Below are 20,722 nucleotides of genomic sequence, written 5' to 3'. Positions count from 1 at the left end.
GCTGTGAGGCCAACGTGCTAACCACTCATGCCACCTCTAAGCATAAATAATAGAACATATCTATGTAATACTATTTATTGTAAAATAGTGTCCTCAAGTGTCATAAATGCTAACTGCAAGACAGGCACCAAATATTAAACGGTTTGATATCATTTATATTTATATTCACTCCGCCTTTTTTATTCTCGTAATAATCTACTGTGTTAATTATTTATCGTAAAGATTTTTTGACTGAAATGCGTTAGTAAATTCATACATGACCGTTCAGGAACGTTTTACTTTGGTAGTTTCCAGTCGGATGCTAAAACGGACGCACTGGTTTTGCTCTTTTTTTCCCCAAAATAGGCAAAAGGTAAAGCTAAAGTGTTGCCAGACTCATGGTAATGTTTTTATATACTTTCTTACATATATACACTGCTTCAGTCTTTAAATAAGTAATATCTTTAAATAATCAAATTATCCCAAAACAACCCGCAAAGGATTGTGGGTCTTATGATTTTGTAATATTATTCAACGATTGCGATGGTAAAACAAGCAAATCATTACGTTTTACTTAGTTGTTTTGTCTTTTACATTCATATAAACCGTGTAATGATGTTTGAATAAATGTCAATTTATATGCGCCCCCTAGGTGAAAACAGCATTCATGCAGATGACTTCGCGTTGTCAACCAAATTAGAGTTAAGACTATACTTTCAGGGATCATTTCTATAGTTCTTGACTTGAGAAATGTGTTTCTAAATTGTTTGGTCTCGCTAATCACGATGATGAGTTGTGATATTCCTTCCTGAGCGTGAAGCTGAGTACGAATAATGATTCCGGTCATAGGTTCGTACTCATTGATGAACGTTCGGAGCTTCTTTACGGAGCAACGACGGAAGGAATATGTTCAGAGTGGTTTCCGAACGTTGTCAAAATAAAATACCAAACTACCCTATATATTTCGCATCGTTTTTATTGAATTCTCTTCTATAGACACAATCGCGTCGATGCTCTCGATGGCATTTATCCTGAAAATCTCTATTTTTAAACAGGAACTTGTTTCACTCGTTTAAGGGTAAATCTTTATGTATATAACACATTTAAAACTACATGTGTGCCCTAATAGGACCGTGCTAATAAAATTACAGTGTATCTATTCTATTTTAATGCCTCGCTCAAATAGCAAAATAAAGGTGCCTGGCAAAAAGCGAGATTCCGAAGTTAGTTCTATTTTGAAAGGACCTACCGGATCTGACACATCACCTCTCTCAGCATCGACTCTTGGTCCAGTGTTGTCTTCCTGTTGGCCAAATTATCCGCCACGACACAGTTTGCTTTTGTTTGTTTTCTTTATTTGTTTTAAAATTCATGACCAAACACCTGGGTGGACAAAACAACTTGGAAAAGGCATTCTGGGTAAATATATAGCGGATATCGCGTGAGTTTTCATAACCATGTTGTTGTAAATTGGCGAAAATTACCGTACATTTCTGATCGGTTCTTTCGGGAAGTACAATTTTCCCAACAAGGCCATTTAAACATACATCTTTTATATGGTGAAGTTTCATATTAATATTAGGAATATAAACTTTATGAGGAATATCTTTTGCTTTGGAAAATACGTCAATGCACCAGCATTTCACCACCGAATTACACATAATAGAATGCCATAACATCACAAACTATATCATACAATAACATTAGATGTGATAAATGACGTTCTAGTGCTATTTTGTCAATACCTCAGTGAATTATTACATATTTAATAAGCCTCTTCTGACGAATCTTGGTCACGTGTTAGCATGCCGATTGGTTGTTCAGCTCTGTTTACAATTTTATATTTTCATGCATTAATGTAGCTATGAAATTCTTGGATCAAAATTCATTTGAATTGATGAACGTGTATATTAAAATTAAAAGACTGTTGAATTGTATTTAGTATATTTTTTAGTTTACTGCATTTACATTCAGTTTTGTACTGTTCCAGGTAAATGTTAATAGACAGGAATGATAGTAGTATATGATTATGACTGCAGTTGAATAAGGAAATTGCTTAACCACCTCAATAATTATGTTTCAGACTTTTTATCAACATGTCTACTAAGAACGGACTTATAACTTCTTCGTTCAAGGTGGTGAAGAAAACCAGACATGTAGCAAAGCGAGATGAGAAGCCTTCTTCTCCACCACAAAGTTTGTGTACTATTTTTTCCACGTCCAGTATATAGAAAAAAAAATATTTTGTCAATATTGGTGGGGGTTATGCTAACCCGCTGCACTTCATAATCCCATTTTTTTTACTTAAAACATGTAGTTTTAATAGCAGTCCAATGGAAATGTAATCCGACCAGATTTTTGTTTAAACTAAATTCGCCCGAAGTCAGCTGGGATATACTCCAGCACCCTGCGATGGTGACAAATAATGAGCGGTGTTGAAAATGGAGGGTTGTTTAGTTAATTGAATAAGTCCAAAGCATCTCCAAAAGCATTGTGGGTCATGTGAACTTAAATATTAATTTCATGAATGCGATGTTGAAATGTCCAATTGACTATTTTTACTTAGTTGGCATCATTTTTCATGAACTGAATCATGTCATGAATTTTGATTAAATGTCAACGTAACCACGCCTTCTAGGTGAAGATAGTATTCATGCCGCTCACTTGGCGTTTTCAACCAAAGGTCAGGCAAGACTATACTTTCAGGGATCATTTCTATAGTTTTTGACTTGAGAAATGTGTTTCTAAAGTGATTGGTCTCGCTAACCACGATGAAGAGTTTTGATATTCCTTCCTGAGCGTGAAGCTGGATTCAAATAATGATTTCGATCATAAGTTTGAATTCATTGATGAACGTTTGGAGCTTCTTTATGGAGCACCGGCGGAAAGAATATGATCAGAGTGGTATCTACAAATGTTAAAGAATAAATATCAATACAATTAAGATGATGAAGACAATAATGAATTGATCACACTTAGACAAGATGCTGTCATTATCGTCCTAGATTTTCTAAGGGTAATTCTATTAGCTTCTGTTAACAAATCTGCTATTGATAGTTTCTAGATTGATTTAAAACATCACAAGTAACCATTATTCAGAGCTGACTGATTCAAAAAAATAACTGAATCCTCTTTGAATGAAAACAGATACTGAAATTTCACCGATAAGTGAAGACCAAGAAAAACTGAGACAGTTTGACCTGGACTGGAAATTTGGCCCTTGTACAGGTAATGCCAACGTATTTGTTAATGCTGTAATTAACTTGGCTTACTGTATAGTAGTACTCTGGTGGGAGGGATTCCGGCATATGAATGTTTTGCTAAGATGTGACTTAACTCTCCTGCGTTTAGGAATCAGCCGGCTTCAGAGATGGGACAGGGCAAAGCTTCACGGTTTGAATCCACCTGAGGACATCCAAGACTTGCTGCTGCTAAAACAGGATGACCAAGACTACAATCCAAGGTGAGCCACACATTTGTACAGTTGCAAGCTCAGAAAATCACTTTGAACATGAATCGATTTTCTTCAAGCGTCGTGTCAGACAATTTGCATTTAGCGAAAACTTAGATTTAAAAAAACTAAACACGAACGCCAACAGCCATAACACGAACCCGGAGGACGGAAGCAGATTTAAGACACCTCTGCCATAAGCTTTTGAGAGGAATGAGAACATGCTTTGTCCAAGCAATGCTTAGCTTGCCTTGCCTATAAAAGCGCCTCCGTTCAAATTGGAAAACACTTTAAATTGTCCCCATGGTGTCCAAATAATACCTCTCAATTGCAACGATTGTATTTTGTCTTTCAGTTTATGGGGTGAATATCCTCTGTGATGAATCGAGAAGAAAATCTGAGCATTTTAAAAAGAATATTAGCTACAGTCGCTAGTGGACACAAGAAAAACTACAGTTTCTATGACATGGCTACTTACCATTGGAATAGAAATTTGTTAGAACAGACCTTTATATGTGATGAGTGATTATGTATGTGCTTATTTTTGAGTAGGTGGAAAACCATGAGCGCTGTATTGTACACAGGTTATTTGTTAAATGTCATTTTTTTACCTTTGGGGAATGTTATTGTTTGGGTTTGGTCTCTTTTTGCCTGGTTTTTAGTGTCTTGTAATTCGCAGTTCATGTTAGCATTGTCACCTCTTTATTGCGTTGTATGCGTATTGATTATTTAACTACGTTGTCCATAGCACAATCTTTGTTCATGTGCTCTAAGTCTTTGTTATTGCAATGCGCCTTTTGAATTTTTCTGAGCTTTTTGTTCAAAAAATACACTGATTTATACAGACTCCTGCTTGCCTAGGTCATTTTTTTCTTCTTTTCCGGGGTCTGTATGGTGTCAAATTCTAGACCAGTGCATATTTATGACCTGAAAAAGAGCGTGCTTAGCAAGGTTTTGGTAATTAGTGAGAGGAAAAAAAGACTTCATCTTGCCTGTGTTAAAAAAAATAGTGACGTGAATTAGTATTAGTATTTTTTATGTGTGTGTGGGGCGTTCGAGGCGTATGATGAGGATGGGGGATGCTAGCTAACGCTTTGTCACCCAATCAGGGCGATTCTTTTCCTGATCTTTGACGTCACTTTTTGGGATGCAGAACAAACGAATATGTCTGCCCCCGAAGAAGCCCCCGGAACATCTGAATCTCTCTGCTCCAATATGATGTGAACACAAATTCGGAGAACCAGAATGAATCCAAACCCAAGCAGGTCACCTGACATCATCTTTCCCAGCGCAGTAAACGCATCATGACGTGCGGTAACATTTAGCTTGGCTATCAACCAGCCATTTCTATAGCATTGCAATAATGGAAACGCTAGCCTCATGTGTCAAATTCAGTTATTATCAACTCATACAGAATTTCTTTCGTATTTGGATGTTCTAATACTTTCTCCGACTGATGGCGGTGTCAGCGTTTGGACGAACGCCGAACCATTTTGGGGACAGAACCCTTGTTAGAACCTTCACAGGTGAGTTCAATTGCTAGCCAACTGCTCTAGTTGAGCTAACCTGCCAAATACAAATCACTAGCTTTGCACGTATCCGCGGTTTTTGGGCTCAATTGTAAAAAAATAGGGGACATTTGGTTATTGTTGTGATCCAATTCAATATCATAATTATTGTAGCTCTAGCGTTGCCACCCCTTTTGTGCATGAATCGATTTGTTAATAGACATGGCTTCATTGAGGCGTGGGTAGCGTCATTATGATAAGACATTCGATTTTTTTGCATCTGAAAACTAATTAATCAACTGGACGTACGTTTTCTAACTTCATAAATTGCTAAAACTGGCTCTACGGTAGCGTTCCGGTTTATTGTTTCCTCTTTCCACCTTAAAGTATTGCAGTTTTGCTATGTTGCCGCTAGGTGACAATGTTTGCCACGGTTATGCATGGTAAAGATGTAGGCTACCTCAAAATTAATATACAGCATGTCTTAATGTTATTCATTCATTTTCTGGAGCCTATTCAGCTAACTACGGGCACCCTGAATTAATGGCCAGCCAAACGCAGGGTACAAGGGGACATAGCTAGGGGCAATATAGAGTGTTTAATCAGCTAAACCAGCATGCATGTTTTAGGAATGTGGTAGGACACCAGAATACTTGGTCATGGACTATTTAATTCAAATTCCACTAGAGATTTTCAACTGCTTTGACATCCTGACTGTTGCCTGGACACGGCGTTAACGCTACGTGAATATTTTAAAACAGAAGTCAGTGTGCTCAGGGTTAAAAGAGAGAAAAAAGAAAGAAGTTAGTCTAGACTCATTGCCAACTTCCCTATAACCTACATGCTGATCTGAATTGTTTTTTCTGAACATGTCTACTTTTGTATTTATTTAGGTGCAGCTTCCTGATCAATCCTCAGACTGAAAGACTTTTGACGGACAACTATTTGATTTTGGACAATGTTTCTACTCCATATACCAAAGGAACCCAATTTTCCAGCCAGGAGACGTCAGATCTTGTGAGGAAATGGTCATTTGGTTGAGGACTTTTTGCCTGGGGAAACAATAATCGGGAAAAATCTCCAAACTTGAAGATGCCTTTGGTCCGACCGAACATCAAAGATTTTTACGTTTTTTCCTGAGAGTCGTTGCTGGCCGGAGAGGACTAAAACCATGCGAGCACGAGCGAGCTTGGGTTGTTGTTAGCATGTTTCAGAGGATTCATCAGTGGAGACAATTTGGCAGATGAAGTATTCATCACCAAGCTCGGATTTGACCTGGTTCAGGCTAATTGTGCTCCTGAAAATGTAATTGACATGGATACCAATGGACTGAAAGTCAGCACCGTCAGTTCTTTTTCGTCAGGAGTTCAACGCTCACCTGTCAGGTGTTCTTAATCCGCAGTCTCGGTGTATCAGAAATGTCCACACGAAGAAAAAACAAGGTTCGGCATTGGCAAACTTGCAGACCCTTGCGCCTAACGTGAATGGCGGACTGAAAGAAAGTCGCTTTTATTGTTTGCAAATCGTCATTTTTCGAAAACGCTCGCCGCTGTTTCGTCATTGTATATAAAACTAGATGGGGTAAAAAAATAATGGCACTTTTTTTTTTAAATTGGACTTAAAGGCTAACCAAGAACATTTCAAATGTTTCTGATTTAAAACAGGTTTTCCTACATTTACTGATCCTCAATTCTCGTCTTTTAATCTACTATTTATTACTCCAGAATCAAAACTGAACTTTTTTTTAATCCTTAAAATAATCAATATTTCATATATGTCAATACATTTTGGGATAAACCTTTATTTGCACTATTCCCAACATAACAGATCCTGTTTGGACCTGTTGGAATAATGCTACTTTTTTCCCTCAATCGGGAATAAAAACTATGCATTTGTATATTAATTTTTAAAGGTTTATTCGAATGGTTTTTTGCCCTTCAAAGGGGAACTACCACGTCCTTTATCTATTGATATTAGATTTTTTTAAGACGTCAAATATCTTTTTCAATTTCATTGAACACTTTTTTTCGATGAACCATCATTTCTATATCCGAACCACAAACGCAGTGGGTCCACCATTAGGGACATTCCCCTGCATGACAACATTCCAGCGGCGAAGCAAAACATCCCAGTATACGTAGGAAGGGATGCCCAGTGGCAGCAACAAGAGTGAAGGGCAGGGTCCAGGCTCCTCCCCCCTGCCCCATTCTGTCATCCTTCCCAACAGACCACTGAGACCATCACGTTATGTCCCCGTGTCAGCGGCCACGTTCTTCCTGGTCGGCTCAACCACGCTCTTCTTCTGCTTCACGTAAGTGTTTAACAGTTTTTAGTGTTTGTCTCTGTTTTGGCAACGCTTATGAATATGCAGGGTACAAAAGATGAATGATTAAAAAAAATAATGCAATGTGTTGAAAAGTGTGGTAGCTTAGTTCAAGTTAAGCGGAGGCCTTTTTTTTATCAGAGTATAACGTTTAAAAAAAAATTTTTTACGTGTGCCATCCTTTTGTTTTTCTCTTGTGTACAGTTGCCCATGGCTTTCGCAGTGTTTCTCCATAGCTGTTCCCATTTATAACGGAATCATGTTCCTGTTTGTTTTGGCCAACTTCTGTATGGCCACCTTCATGGATCCGGGCATCTTTCCACGAGGTAGGTTGACAAATGCATGCTCATATTTCCGGATAAAATAAATAAAAATACAAATAAATGAAAATAATAAATAATATAAATAATTAAATAAAAATGTTATAAATAAATACAAATATAAATAAATATAAATATTATAAATAAAAAATATAAATATAGATAAATAAAAATATTATAAATAAAAATATTACAAATAAATAAAATAAAAATATTATAAATAAATAAAAATACTATAAATAAATAATATAAATAGATAAAAATATTATAAATAAATAAAAATACTATAAATAAATAATATAAATAGATAAAAATATTATAAATAAATAAAAATACTATAAATAAATAAAAATAACATTTGGGAGCGGTTTTCAATTGTTGAATTTAGGAGTCTGTGACCACTTTTTTTCCAGATTTTTGGGGCCATCCACCCCAAAATGTTATTAAACCAGATTATTTCTAATGGGATGCACTTGATGAGAGTGTCATGTGTTCCTTTGAGATCAACTTTGAAGCAGCCATTCTTGGTTGACTTTCCGTCTCATTTTTGGAAAATTGTTCATAAATGCCGAACGTTTTAAATAGCACCTGTCATGTCGGTTTGCTTTTTGCTCTCTTTTAGCGGAGGAGGACGAGGACAAGGACGATGACTTCCGCGCTCCTCTTTATAAAACGGTGGAGATCCGCGGCATCCAGGTCAGGATGAAGTGGTGTTCCACCTGTCGGTTCTACAGGCCTCCACGTTGCTCCCACTGCTCGGTCTGTGACAATTGTGTCGAGGTGTGTGCACACAAAAGCCATAGATTGAGTATTCAGACAGGCGCTATTAAAGACATACTAAACGGAAACTGAAAATGGAATACATTCTCCTGTAAAAAAAATAATAATAATTGTCGGTCAATTGAGAATTTTCTCTGCTTGTGCAGGATTTTGACCACCACTGTCCGTGGGTCAACAACTGCATCGGCAGAAGGAATTACCGATACTTCTTCCTCTTCCTCCTTTCGCTGACCGCTCACATCATGGCCGTGTTTGGCTTCGGGTTGCTCTTCATCCTCTATCATCGCCAGTGTATCGATCGCCTGCACGTGATCGTCACGTATCCTTGAACGAAAGACCTTTCCTCATGGTCGTGCTGGCCCGATGAATTTTAAAAGGAAAATATTCCGCTCTTGTAAGGATAAACGGAAAGTAAAATGAATGGATGAAAGTTTTTTTGTTGTTGTTTTGAAGAGAACTGTACATTCGTCTCCAAAGTTTGTGGCAGTAGAGTCCTTAACACTTCTTTTTTTTCAGGTTGGGTGTAATGTGTGTTGCAGGCATGTTTTTCATTCCAGTTGCTGGTCTTACTGGTTTCCACATTGTTCTCGTGGCAAGGGGTAGAACTACTAATGAGCAGGTAGAAAATGTTTTTTTTTTTGGGCTCCCAAAAATGCTCTCAGACATTTAGGGACCCTCTATTGAAAATGTTGGGAATTGGATCAATGTCTTTTGTTCTTGGCTTCTTTATTTAAGGTGACAGGAAAGTTCCGAGGAGGTGTTAACCCTTTTACCAATGGATTTTGGAAGAATGTCACTCGAGTCCTCTGCAGTTCACAGGCACCCAGGTTCAGATTCACCATTTTCATTTTTTGTATTTTCACGTTTTTTTATTTTCATTGTGTCAATAAACAAAAATAAGGACACAGTAAAGTTGAATTGGGGGAAAAAAGGAAAATGGCATGAAATAGCAGATTTTGTCTTTGACGGGAGCAATTACACTTCTTTTTCACATTTCAACATTTTTGCCATATTTTGAATTTTTTTTTAATTAGATTTTTCCATAGAATATTACAAATTTCATCAATATACTTTATGTTAAATTAAAAATACCACCTGCGATCGTTTGGCCACAAATTCAGGGTGTCTTCCACTTGTGGCCAAAGTCAGCTGGGATAGGCTCCAGCACCCCCCGCAACCCTTGTGAGGATAAGCAGTTCAGGAAATGAATGAATGGATGAACAGAATATGACCTCAGTTTATGATTTATTTTGTAGCTTGCCACTAAGATATGGCTCAAGTTTTACTGCTCATATTTTACTTAAATGTTTTTTATGAAACTTACTGTGTGTCTTTGGTGTCATCTGCAGATATTTGGATAGGAAGAAGTATGCACTTCAAGTCTGTGTGCAGCCTCCATTTCTACAGCCAAAAGTGACCGACACTCATCTAACCACAAAAATCCTGGACAATGGTCTACGAGGAGATCTACATCGGGTGAGATGAAATCTCGAGAGGTCAAACAAAATGGCTTCGAGTCAAAGAGCTTCTATTTATAGTGTCATATCTTTTCTTTTCCTTTTCAATTTTACCTGCTTTGGGTGATTATATGACACATTTTTACTCAGTTTGGTCTTATGTTCCAATTATAATTGGAATATTTGGCCCCATGTAAACCAAGCTGCATCCTTTTTGTGTCCAATCATTCCAGTCCAAATCAAGTCTGGATATGCAAGAGAGCCAATCGTGTGATTCTGAAGCGCCCCCTCCGAAACCAGAACTTCGCTACCCTGGCATCCTCAGAGGAAGCACACAAGGTAAAAATAAACAACCATTATCCCATAGGAGCATTTGGGTTTACCATTGAACCAACGTGTTGTCACCCGGAAAAAAAAACATACTGAAGCGGCATTTTATGAAGAAAGAAGCTGGTTAATGGTGTCATTTCTCCATTTCTCTACAGATTACAATCTAGTAAACAAAACCCCTCCTACCCCAACGATGTATAAATACAGACCGACCTGTAGTCCTGGAAAGAACCACACCCCACTCACCAATGCTTATGCAAATCAGGTAGTACACACGCATGCCGGTTTTATCCAATGCAATGATTTTCATAATAAAGTAATGGCTCAATCTGATAGTAGTAATACACCAAAGTTTGTTTTCCTGTTGCGTAATAGTGAGGAAAAACCTGGTAGGCCACCATTTGTGTGGGCAGCGATTTGATCAAACGTTGGTAATAAAATCTGTCTGTTCTTTACACCCCCTGCCCCCCTTTTAGCTAAATCGAGCAGAGAGGGAATTCACCAACAGGGATTCGTCCTCCTCGACCTCCTCTCTCGTGCAATCCAGCCATCAAGCCGGTTTCCGCTCGCAACCTTGCCTCGACTTGAGGGACACTTCGGATCGAGCGGCCGGAAGGGAGAGAAAAGAGGGCGGAGCAACGGGAGCCTATTCTTCCGCCGGCCACTCCTACCCGCCGTTAGGGCCTTCGGGATCCGCGGCGCCCCCGGACGTGGCTGCCCGTTTCTCGGCCACGCCCGTCTCGGAGAGCTCGGCCCGCCGCTCCCCTCCGCCTCACCACCTGGCGCCCAACGGAAGCCTGTCGTACGACAGCCTGACGGCCGGGACGGACAAAGGGGGGTCGGCGGGTTCCCAAATCCCGGAGGCCTTACCCGGGAGGCCGCGCTCCCCGGCCGAGGGTGGCTTCGTCACCCCGTACCCGCCTAACCCCAAAGCCGGAGACGTTGACATTGGATTCCAGTCCCCGCAGCGGCGTCACCCCGGGCTGCATCGCTCGGCGTCTTCCACCACCTCCTCCTCCTCCCCCGCCGAGAGGGAGCACCTGTTGGTGGAAGCCCAGCGGAGCAATCACCCCTTGCCTTTCTGTCAGACTTCAGTTCCCCAGCCGCACCTCCAGCAACAACAACACCACCACCATCATCAACGTCAGCGTCAGCATCATCATCACCATCACCAGCACCACCACCACCACCATTCCTCCTCGACCGCCCAAGCTTCTCACTTCATGGTGCCCCAACGCCACGCCTACCCGCAGCGCACGTGCTCCGCCGACGCCCCGTCGACAAAGCCGTCCCCGCACCACCCGCCCCTGGGCAAGTCGCTGTCCTACTCTAGCGCCGCCGCCGCCGAAATGCAGTACCAGCTCATTCGAAAGGCGTCCTCGGCCGCTGGGGCCAACGCGGCGGCTGGAATGCAAGCGCCAAAGTCGGTGCAAGTACTGCATCATGGCGGCCGGCCTTTCCCCTAATCGCCTAATCAACCGACATCGCTCCCTTCTTGACAGGTATCCCGTGAGTTCCTCGTTTTATCCAATGTTCTTGCATGCGCATCAGTCAAGGTCGTAATTGTTTTGGTGTTTGGTATTGATTTAGCATTGACCTTTCCCCTTTGCAACTTGGTACACGGTCGATTGGTCGCCGGTCTTTTGGTCACCCGGAAGGTTCTTGATAATTACCATTTAAATCGTTGCTCAAATTCCCTAAATACAAACTGCAAATTACTATTTAGTCATACTTCATGCCCTATTAATTATTAGGCTAAAGAAAAGCTCAAAATTTCCCAGACTTTTATTTTTTTTTGTTGGAGAACTTTTTAAGACCCTGACTGACGTAGCTTCTTAAAGGGACAACGCATGTACATACAAACTCTTCTACACTCACACGTCGGCTCAGTGAAACTGCCCATGGCCATTGTTGGCATTTATTGTTCCGTAGACCGTGTTGTTTTACCTTTTTTGTCGCCGGTCTTTTGGTCGTCGGTCTTTTGGTTGCCGGTCTTTTGGTCGCCGGCCTTTTGGTCGTCAGTCTTTTGGTCGCCGGTCTTTTGGTCGTCGGTCTTTTGGTCGCCCGTTGTCGCGGTCGGGGCGACCAAAAGACTGGCGACCAAAAGACAGAGACCAAAAGACCGGCGACCAATCGACCGCACACGTTGTAACTTGACCCGATTGTCCATTGCTTTCTAGTTAATGAAAACAAATTTGGATCATTTGATCATTTTCTAACAACCAAATCACCTTTTGTTTTTCATCTTAACTAATCTGTTAAAAAATGCTTCCTTTCTGGACTCATTTCTTTACTTCTACGCTTTGTGTGTTTCCGTCATCAGGGTTGAGCTTCACCAGAAGGAACTCGTGCGTCAGACCAATGGCAGCAAGCCTTTTTTAACTTTGCTTCTCCCGCTCAGCTTCCTCTGCCTCCCATTGGGTCAAGCCATCTCCAAAATGACTGATTCTCGCCGGAGTGGTTGACGCGTGGGGAGGCTCGGATCCAGTCCATTTCAAGGCTTCTGAGAAGAACGCTCTCACCAGGTGACCTTAGCTTCTAAAATCAAACCATTTGACAACCAACAGAAACAAAAAGGCGCCAGACTCGGGTTTTAGGAAAGGCTCACGTCAGGCTCCGAGGGGCGTTCAACCCCAAATTCTTACGAACTACAAATTCCAGGTCAGAATCCTCACGATTGGTCAGGAATCTTGTCTTCATGTCATTTTGTTGTAATTCACCAGTAGACAGGGGATCATTCCCCTTGTTACTTTTATATTCTGTATATATACAGGGTGACTCAAAAACAATGTGCCATACTTTGTCCGTAACTTGTCACCACTTCCAGTAAAATATCAATAATATAAAAGATTAAACACCGGGTGGTGGCCATGTTTGAGGAAAAAAAAAAGTTAAGGTCAACATTTGTCCTAGCTAGAGTTTTGTCATGTTTTTTTATTTTTTTATTTTATACATATCGTGTGATGATTTTGGCTTGAGCTTTTTTTGATTCACCCTGTATAAATATTATATATATACTGTATAAATGTGTGTGTGTGTGTGTGTGTGTCTCATATGGCAATTTAATGGTGATTGAGGAGGGTAGAAGGAACAAATGTTGACGCCCTCTTTTTGTTGTCTATTTTTAGATGTGAATATTCCAAGTTGCTAAAGGATTCTGTGATTTGAAATGTGAATGATGTCATTCTACATTGATATTATTGTTCATATTATATGGCAAGCATGCACATTCATGACGACGAGCCAATCGGAAGTGAGGACTTGAGGACCTTTTTGTTTTGTGCGTCGGATTCAGGAAACATGGCGGTAAGTTCAATGGAATATTTTTCATGTTTTAAGGGGGTCCAATCTTAAAATCGGACGGTTGTTTTCTAAAAATAATAATAATTTATGCATTTTATTTCTAGTGAAAAAAATGACTTGATGCGGTAAAATGCCAATTTTTAATTTGACATTGAAAAAAAGGTTAACCGTGGCACCTATTTGTACATAAATACGTGGTCATTGCTTTTCAAATCTTTTTTAAATGCATTTGGACACTTTATCGCTTTTGTAAATACAGTTGAAATTTCATTTTCATACACGGCACGATTTAGCCTAAATTTTGTTCCGGTTACTGTTCATTTTATCGGTTTGAAAATTTGCCTCTTTTCTGGAATCAAGTGCTCACACAGTATTTCATGCAAATATGCAACTTTAGTTTTTTGTCGGGTTTATGAACATGGTACCTTACATTATAGACATATCAGCCATTTTATTGCTCTGTTTACGCTATCTGTAATGACCTTTAATTTGACATTTTTTTTTTTAAGATGAATTTTAAGCATTCGTTGAGTGACTCGGTCGTTGGGATGAAATTCCCGGCAGTATAAATGTTTTTAAAACAGGACACTGGGAGTCAGAAACATGGTCGGATGGGCGACATGCATGTGCTAATATGTTCCAATAAATGTAAAAGTGATGACGAATCGTTTATGAATTATGTTCAGCTTTATTAATCCAGAGTTAGCGTCATTTCCGGGGGTGACCAGATTATACTTTATACAAATTTACAAGAATAGTACAAAACTAAATCCTTTCAAAAATTCAGGTGGATATTTTTACTCGTTTCCACTTCTGAAAATATCAACACGATTGATTGTAATTTAGGTGTTTGATTAAGAGACGCTACACATGAACAACCCAAATCAAAATTTTAAAGGGTAAGAACACAGCTAGAATAAAAAACTCAGTTGCATTAAGTATTTAATCCTGCAAATCTAATCTTTCGTAAACCTCTGATGATGGAGAAAATGTTTAGACATGAAAAATGAAACGTAAAATGTGGGTGCGTCACAAACAAACGTTGAGATACCCATTCAGGTTATTAAAAATATATTTAATTTAATTTGATCAGCACTTTTCATACCAATCCTTACTCATTTTACAAGGCACACGTTAGACATCAATCAAAACAGAAAAAAAGAACTTTCCCAAATCCACCCAAAACAAAAATCATGAAATATTAACAATTATTGCCAACATATGCTAACGCTCAACTTTGGCTTTTTTGAACTAAAATGTTTATATATAAATCTAAATATATTCAATAATTTTTCTGTGTTAGCTGGTGACGTCGCTGTAGCGTTAGCATATAAATTGGTGCCTCCCGTTCACGTTAGCCAAGGCTAGAAATGAGGTATGGTTTGTTACATAGCTAAATTGTTCAACAATTCTCTGAACGTTTAAAGTTTTAATTCAGTGAAAAGCAACGATTGGATCTAAATTTGCCCGCTGCTGGAAATTCGGACGGCGCTTTCAATCTAGAATTTCATTGGAAAAGGGCAAATGATGAGTGGACCATCATTGTTCCCGTATTTATTTGTACAGGGACTAAAAAACGGATGGATTGTGTCAGAGAACTGGCCTCTAAAGGTGTAAATCAGGACTCGAGCCTCCACGTTATAGAAGGACACAAATCCGTTGTCGCAGTCCAAAAATATCCCAACGCACGACGGTTTGGGCGCAACCTGGACGACGGTCGACGGCTCGGTTCGGAAAGTGTAGTTCGCTCCGTCTCGTAGACTCAGGAACCAAAAACCGTGGGCGGGGCTTACGGTGATTTTGCCTTTTCGGCGAATGGATTGACCGGCTACGCCCAAATCCCAGTCTGTCTTCTGACCCACTTGCACCTGCCAAATCAAAATAGTTTAAACGTATTAAGATTTAAAGCAGCGTAGGAAGCATTTCTATTGTTTTACCTCCCAGTAATGGCGTCCTGAGCGGAATCCCTGGTGAGCCATCACACACACCACCCGATCAAAGCGTTTTGGGTTATTGGGTAACGACCGATGATTTTCAGAGCAAAACACCTGCTTCCCGTCTCCTGAGATGGTCAGACGAGGGTGGGCTGTTTCTGGGTCCAGTGTTATTTTTTCTGCCACATTCAGAAAAAGAAACTAAACATTCATTTTTCCAACCGCTTATCCTCACAAGGTTCACGGGGGGTGCCAGAGCCAATCCCAACTAACTTTGGGGACCAGGCAGGGGATACCCTGAATTATCGTATTTTCTCGCATATACGCCGTATTTGTAGCGAAAATAAAGTGATGACTGAATTAACGGTACGGCTTATATGCGCATAAATTAGACTTGACATGCTCGAAAATGCAAGGCAACAAAGACCAAACGCCATAACGCAAGACAATGCGGCCGATACGGTCATTTATTTCAAATTAGATAAAAGATAAACAGATAAAACGCTAAACTAAATTTATTTTGACGTCTATGATTTCTCTTCAGATTTTCCCTTCAAAGTAACCCATTTGTACTCCCTATTAAAACCATGAATGTGGAGGTAAAAATTGTGAATAGGGTCTTATACGAGAAAAATCATACCATTCAACGATTTTAAGGCAATTTCAAGGGCGCGGCTTATATGCGGGGGCGGCTAATATGCGAGAAAATCCGTTAGTGGCCAGCCAATCTCAGGACAATCAAAAAATATTCTTCAATTGATTGAGCAGGAAACGTTTAAAAATGCAAGTACGTACCTGCATATTCTTGAACCATTTTCGTCCCTGTAAAAGACAGAAAATAACTTATTTTGGGGGTTTGATATCTCAGGTACCTGCACGGGAACAGACAATATCTTGCCCGGAATGCATCAAATTGATTTCGTTTTCGATTTCGTTGTTCCACTTACAGTCTTTCAGAAGTTTTTGGATGCCTTCTTGAAAATGCTCGGTCATTTGGCTAATGGAATTAAGAATGGTCCCTGTGGTCAGTTCAGATGACACCGGGGCATTTACTCTCTCACTTAATTGTGGCGGTGCACACAAGGAAGGCAAGCTCTGGAAAGAGAGAACTTGCAAACTCCACACAGTGAACCCACGAGACCAGAACTGTGAGGGCAACTCACAGGCTGGTATTTTTTTGATTCCCTGCTTTTGTTTTTGGCCTTTTTATTACTAAAACCCTTTGAGTCCACCACTGTTCCCATACCGTTTTTTTCACCCGCACTCCTTGCCAATGTCCGTATATACAATTCTTCATACCTGTAGAGAAATGGCACAGTCTCCCGACAGGGCAAGTTGGCTCAGTGACGTTCTCCTCTGCTTTAGCTCTGTCATCTCCTCTTCAAGAAGAGCCAGCAAGCCCTGGCTTCTATGGTGAGCACTTCTACGGTTCATCTCTATCAACTTTAGGAACAAAAAATATATTTAGTATTTGAAATATTCCCATGTCCGGTGTGTAAATGTCATTAACATTGGCATTGCAAAAGTGTTTTTGTTGTTTTTATCCCCCCAAAACAAATGTGCCAGCTCACGTTCCTGTGTCAAGTATGTCGTGGTATTTTATGACTTGGGGAATGTAATGCCATCCCAAAATGGAGTGTTGTAGTACCTCGAGAACTTGAGCTTGACCTTGTTCCACAGCTGAGAGGAATTTGGAGAAGACCAAAACTGTCCGCTCTACATCTCTCTGAGCAGCGGCCTGATAAATGATCAAGAATGGGAAATGGAGCAGCCAATCACACGGCAATTGAGTCTTGGACAAAAAAAACCCTTACGTCAATGCCCAGCAAGGCATTTTGTATTTCTTCCGATTTCAACTCTCTTTTGCAGATGAGATCGGACAGCTGCTCTTCCACATTGCCTAATTGGGACTTGGAGAACATGGAACAGAAAAGGTAAATAAATATCTCACCAGGACTTTCCATCGTTTAGCTCACAAAAGAACCACCTACGGCTCGCGAGCCATTACAAATATTCTGTCTGACCTTCATTGTGTCCCATCCTTTTTGGAGCGGAAGGACGGCGTGTCCTCTGTGCTCTCCTGACTCTGCACAGATGCTGCACACACACCTGCCGTCGGTTTGACAGAACAGTTCCACACGTCTTTGGTGAAGCGGACACATGGCTGAAAAAGGGGAGGAGCTCAAAGGGTTCCTGTTGCAACATGACAAGAAACTCACGTTGGTATGTTATGATTTTATTATCTCACATTCTTTACTAGCTGGGCTTTATCAAAATTGTTATAATTCCTTTTTTTGGCGTTGGCTCAGAAGGACAACAAAATACTACAGTAATCCCTCGATTATCGCGGTTCATGTAGACCAGACATGGCCGCAATAAACTAAAAACTGCAAAGTAGGGTCACCCCTATTAATAAATAAAAAATTTTTTTTTTACTTCAGTGCCGAGTCCTAGTACCAAGTGGAAGACAGGGAGTGGATTTTCATTTTTAGTGTGGATTTTCACATTTTTATGAACTTACAAAAAAACTAATTTAAAAAAAAATTCCCCCAGAAAAAATCTGCGATGTAGTGAAGCCGCGATATTTGAGAGATTACTGTATACTGAACAAAAATTGGAACCAAAACCAAGACCTTGACCTAATGCATACCTGTCAACCTCGGCCAATTGCTCCCCTGCTTAAAGCATGACAATATTAGTAATCGATGATGATGTTTTCGTCTGCTACCAATGACCGAGACGATCCGATTTGGTTTTACAAAAAAATATTTTAAAATAATCCCGTTCAGAAGTTGTTATACGGCGTACACCAGGGGTGTCAGACTCGGGTTGGTTCGCGGCCCGCGTTAACGTCAACTCGATTTCATGTGGGCCGGGCCATTTTAGATAAACTTAGATAGACTTTTTATAAATAGATTAAAATCCCTAAATATTCATTTTTTTATAGATCTAAAACAATGTTTATTTTAGCTTTTATATATATTTTTAGATTTTACAAAGTATTTTTTGAACTAAAAACACAGAAAAAAAATGATTAAAAAAATACAATTATTGATTTAAAAGCGGGAAAATCAGGGAATTTAATATACATCTATACTCTTCATTTTAATTTGATCCTAAAACAGAAAGGTGGCACTCATGATTTACTTTCCCAGGCCACACAAAATGATGCAGCGGGCCAGATTTGGCCCCCGGGCCGCCACTTTGACATGTGGCGTACACAATTTGAAATAATCAAAAAACGTATAATATACGGGAAAAACTTATGAGTTGACAGGTATGCTAATTTATCATCACTCATAGGCCCCTTCAGATGACAGATGGTGGGGGTCTAGGTGTGCGGCCAGAAATAGCTAACCACACCCCCTTTACACCTGAAAACTGGTCCACAGTCCGCACCCCTCCTAAGCTCCGCCTTGCATTGCATGTTTTCTACATTGTGCTGTAATCGGTATTTTTGAGCATGATAAAACTTACATTTTAGCTCATGAGAAGAAAGGGATGTGCTTGAAAACACATTCATGTCTTTTAGTGGCTATAGGTTAACATTTTACCTGCTCAGGTACGAATACGGTGGAGGAGGCTCGGCGTGGGCAAAACTGGTGCTTTGTAGAACTACCTTGCTACCAAGTGGAAAACTGGACTGAGGCACTTCGTGAGTTCCCTGAAAACGACTCATGAGCTCAGTGACCAGACCGCTGGAGTTCCCCGATGGAGCCAAGGCAGTACTAGTATCTTCATTTTCACTTTTTCCTTCTTCGTTACCGACGAGGGCTTTTCTTTTGAACTGTTCCGTGATTTCCTGGAGGGCGCGATTGACGTGAAGCTCCGGCCGCTTGCGGAACGCTTCCTTGCAGAGGGGACAATGGTAGACCTTGGCTTTGTTTCCTTTGTCCCAATAGGTGGAAATACAAGCTTTACAGAAACTGTGACCACATGGTGTTGTCACCGGTTGGCTGAAGATTTCCAGACAAACGGAACAGCTGATCTGGTCTTCAAAGAGGAAGTCTCCGTGCGTTGCCACCGCCATCCTGTGGAAATATAGGTCAGAATAGTTTCAGAAATTATGACAAAGAGTCAAATCCAGACTTTGCACCTAGTATGCAAAACGACAATTGGACGGTGTCCTGGACAACAACCATTTTCGCAAAATATTATAGATGTAACAATATAGTGTTTGTAGTGTAAGCGACTGCTTTTCAGGTTGTGCCAGTTTGTCGTTCATGAAGCACAGGTATGCAGTTCAAACGGTGATCTTATCCACAATAGCTGCTTGACACAGAAGAGCACGTTTGTCGATTGACTAACAGAGCCCTGCATCCGCTCGGTGACGTAAATAGACGCAAATATTCATTAGTATGTTATGAAATGACTCCATACGGTATAGAAAATTGATACGATAGCAAAAAAATTAAAAACATCTGACCACTGCGACCAAAAACTGATTTCTTTATTTTTAAATTGCTGATATGCAAATTGCACACACTCACACACACCCTTATCTATGAAAAACAGCATTTACATAAAAAAACATTCAACATGATCTTTTTATTTACCTTTTAATGTCCATATGAGTCTTGTATGATTGTCATCACATGTTGCTTCTGCCTTCAGTAGATAAGTCGATCGTCTTTTTGACCTTTTCCTTCGCAAATAAGCAGTCTTGCTTCTCACAATGCAGAGTTGGCCCGACCCACAAACTCAATCTCAAACCTGATTTACCGGATTTATAACTGAGCTTCCTTTTACAAATGTTGGAAGGTAACCACATGCATAATACATACACATTTACATAGATGCATACATACATACACATGACATAGATACATACATACATACACATGACATAGATACATACATACCGTATATTCATACATACACACACACACACACATACATACATACATACACACACACACATATACATACATACATACATACATGCATACACATACATACACATACATACATACATACATACATACACACACTACATGCATACATACACACACATACACACTAAATAGATATACTATATACATAAACATACACAGACCATATTTTTATAAATAGAAAAAATACGTATAATGCAAAAAATAAATGTAAAGGGAATAATTGTTTTTAAATTTTAAAACCCACTTTTTCAAATTAATAGAAATGGAGACTATCTAGATTTTCTCTTTTTTAATAATTTCATGTATGATGTAAGACGAGGTACATTTTGAAATTTGAAATATTTTTGTCATTGCAATTATTTTTTGTTTTTGTTTTCCTTAATGAGTAACAGGTGCTTGCTTTAAGCGTCGCCGTGAGATGTGCAACTAGAAAGAGAATTTA

At 39.8% G+C, this 20,722-nt stretch overlaps 3 protein-coding genes and 2 non-coding genes across 18 annotated transcripts; 4 read left to right on the top strand and 1 right to left on the bottom strand.

Annotated features, from left to right (window-relative positions):
• The first annotated feature begins 683 nt into the window (after positions 1–683).
• On the top strand, positions 684–899 carry LOC144078144 (small nucleolar RNA U3). The gene has a single exon (XR_013301186.1). It is a non-coding gene; the product is annotated as a small nucleolar RNA U3 (small nucleolar RNA).
• pold4 (DNA polymerase delta 4, accessory subunit) lies at positions 699–4,277 on the top strand. Of its 2 annotated transcripts, none has more exons than XM_077604879.1 (5): positions 699–1,398; positions 2,063–2,175; positions 3,124–3,207; positions 3,331–3,442; positions 3,786–4,277. In XM_077604879.1, the coding sequence occupies exons 2-5, from the start codon at positions 2,076–2,078 to the stop codon at positions 3,808–3,810; spliced, it is 321 nt and encodes a 106-aa protein (XP_077461005.1). In that variant the 5' UTR covers positions 699–1,398; positions 2,063–2,075; the 3' UTR covers positions 3,811–4,277. The 2 variants fall into 2 exon arrangements, with proteins under 2 accessions (XP_077461005.1, XP_077461007.1); XM_077604881.1 differs by having other exon boundaries at positions 1,239–1,398; positions 3,127–3,207.
• On the top strand, positions 2,670–2,885 carry LOC144078143 (small nucleolar RNA U3). Its single transcript, XR_013301185.1, has one exon. It is a non-coding gene; the product is annotated as a small nucleolar RNA U3 (small nucleolar RNA).
• Positions 4,278–4,429: 152 nt separating the features above from the next.
• LOC144077269 (palmitoyltransferase ZDHHC5-A-like) lies at positions 4,430–19,774 on the top strand. Of its 13 annotated transcripts, none has more exons than XR_013300980.1 (17): positions 4,430–4,956; positions 5,832–7,249; positions 7,466–7,587; positions 8,204–8,361; positions 8,508–8,680; positions 8,878–8,980; positions 9,097–9,188; positions 9,711–9,837; positions 10,052–10,157; positions 10,304–10,413; positions 10,625–11,650; positions 12,550–12,673; positions 13,277–13,454; positions 16,751–16,798; positions 17,066–17,319; positions 17,437–17,604; positions 18,948–19,774. XR_013300980.1 is itself a non-coding variant. In XM_077604877.1 (12 exons), the coding sequence occupies exons 2-11, from the start codon at positions 7,086–7,088 to the stop codon at positions 11,612–11,614; spliced, it is 2,145 nt and encodes a 714-aa protein (XP_077461003.1). In that variant the 5' UTR covers positions 4,430–4,956; positions 5,832–7,085; the 3' UTR covers positions 11,615–11,650; positions 12,472–14,116. The 13 variants fall into 13 exon arrangements, 1 of the variants encoding a protein (XP_077461003.1); XR_013300978.1 differs by having other exon boundaries at positions 12,472–12,673; positions 18,948–19,770; XR_013300976.1 differs by having other exon boundaries at positions 12,472–12,809; positions 18,948–19,769.
• On the bottom strand, positions 14,506–20,046 carry LOC144077271 (E3 ubiquitin-protein ligase TRIM39-like). The gene is made up of 10 exons (XM_077604878.1): positions 19,942–20,046; positions 18,940–19,416; positions 17,410–17,578; positions 17,200–17,295; positions 17,034–17,123; positions 16,685–16,828; positions 16,333–16,480; positions 16,181–16,207; positions 15,389–15,564; positions 14,506–15,319 (listed from the first exon to the last, which is right to left on the bottom strand). Exons 1-10 carry the CDS (start codon positions 19,953–19,955, stop codon positions 14,951–14,953), a joined length of 1,710 nt encoding a protein of 569 aa, XP_077461004.1. The 5' UTR covers positions 19,956–20,046; the 3' UTR covers positions 14,506–14,950.
• Between the last annotated feature and the right edge of the window lie 676 nt (positions 20,047–20,722).

This window comes from Stigmatopora argus, chromosome 7 (assembly GCF_051989625.1).
Source record: "Stigmatopora argus isolate UIUO_Sarg chromosome 7, RoL_Sarg_1.0, whole genome shotgun sequence".
NCBI classification, from domain to species: Eukaryota; Metazoa; Chordata; class Actinopteri; order Syngnathiformes; family Syngnathidae; genus Stigmatopora; species Stigmatopora argus.
This window is presented reverse-complemented; position numbering and strand designations above follow the sequence as displayed.

What these genes read in the sequence shown, in the direction of transcription:
- LOC144077271 (XM_077604878.1), bottom strand. An exon ending in GTCAAGCTCAAGTTCTCGAG is followed by an intron (nt 16,829 to 17,033) that starts GTACTACAACAC and finishes TTGTTCCTAAAG; the next exon opens with TTGATAGAGATGAACCGTAG. An exon ending in AATGGTTCAAGAATATGCAG is followed by an intron (nt 15,565 to 16,180) that starts GTACGTACTTGC and finishes TGAATGTGGCAG; the next exon opens with AAAAAATAACACTGGACCCA.
- LOC144077269 (XM_077604877.1), top strand. Translation starts at nt 7,086, where the DNA reads ATGCCCAGTGGCAGCAACAAGAGTGAAGGGCAGGGTCCAGGCTCCTCC. An exon ending in TCTGTGACAATTGTGTCGAG is followed by an intron (nt 8,362 to 8,507) that starts GTGTGTGCACAC and finishes CTGCTTGTGCAG; the next exon opens with GATTTTGACCACCACTGTCC. An exon ending in GTAGAACTACTAATGAGCAG is followed by an intron (nt 8,981 to 9,096) that starts GTAGAAAATGTT and finishes TCTTTATTTAAG; the next exon opens with GTGACAGGAAAGTTCCGAGG.
- pold4 (XM_077604879.1), top strand. Translation starts at nt 2,076, where the DNA reads ATGTCTACTAAGAACGGACTTATAACTTCTTCGTTCAAGGTGGTGAAG. An exon ending in GAAATTTGGCCCTTGTACAG is followed by an intron (nt 3,208 to 3,330) that starts GTAATGCCAACG and finishes TCCTGCGTTTAG; the next exon opens with GAATCAGCCGGCTTCAGAGA. An exon ending in GACCAAGACTACAATCCAAG is followed by an intron (nt 3,443 to 3,785) that starts GTGAGCCACACA and finishes TTTGTCTTTCAG; the next exon opens with TTTATGGGGTGAATATCCTC.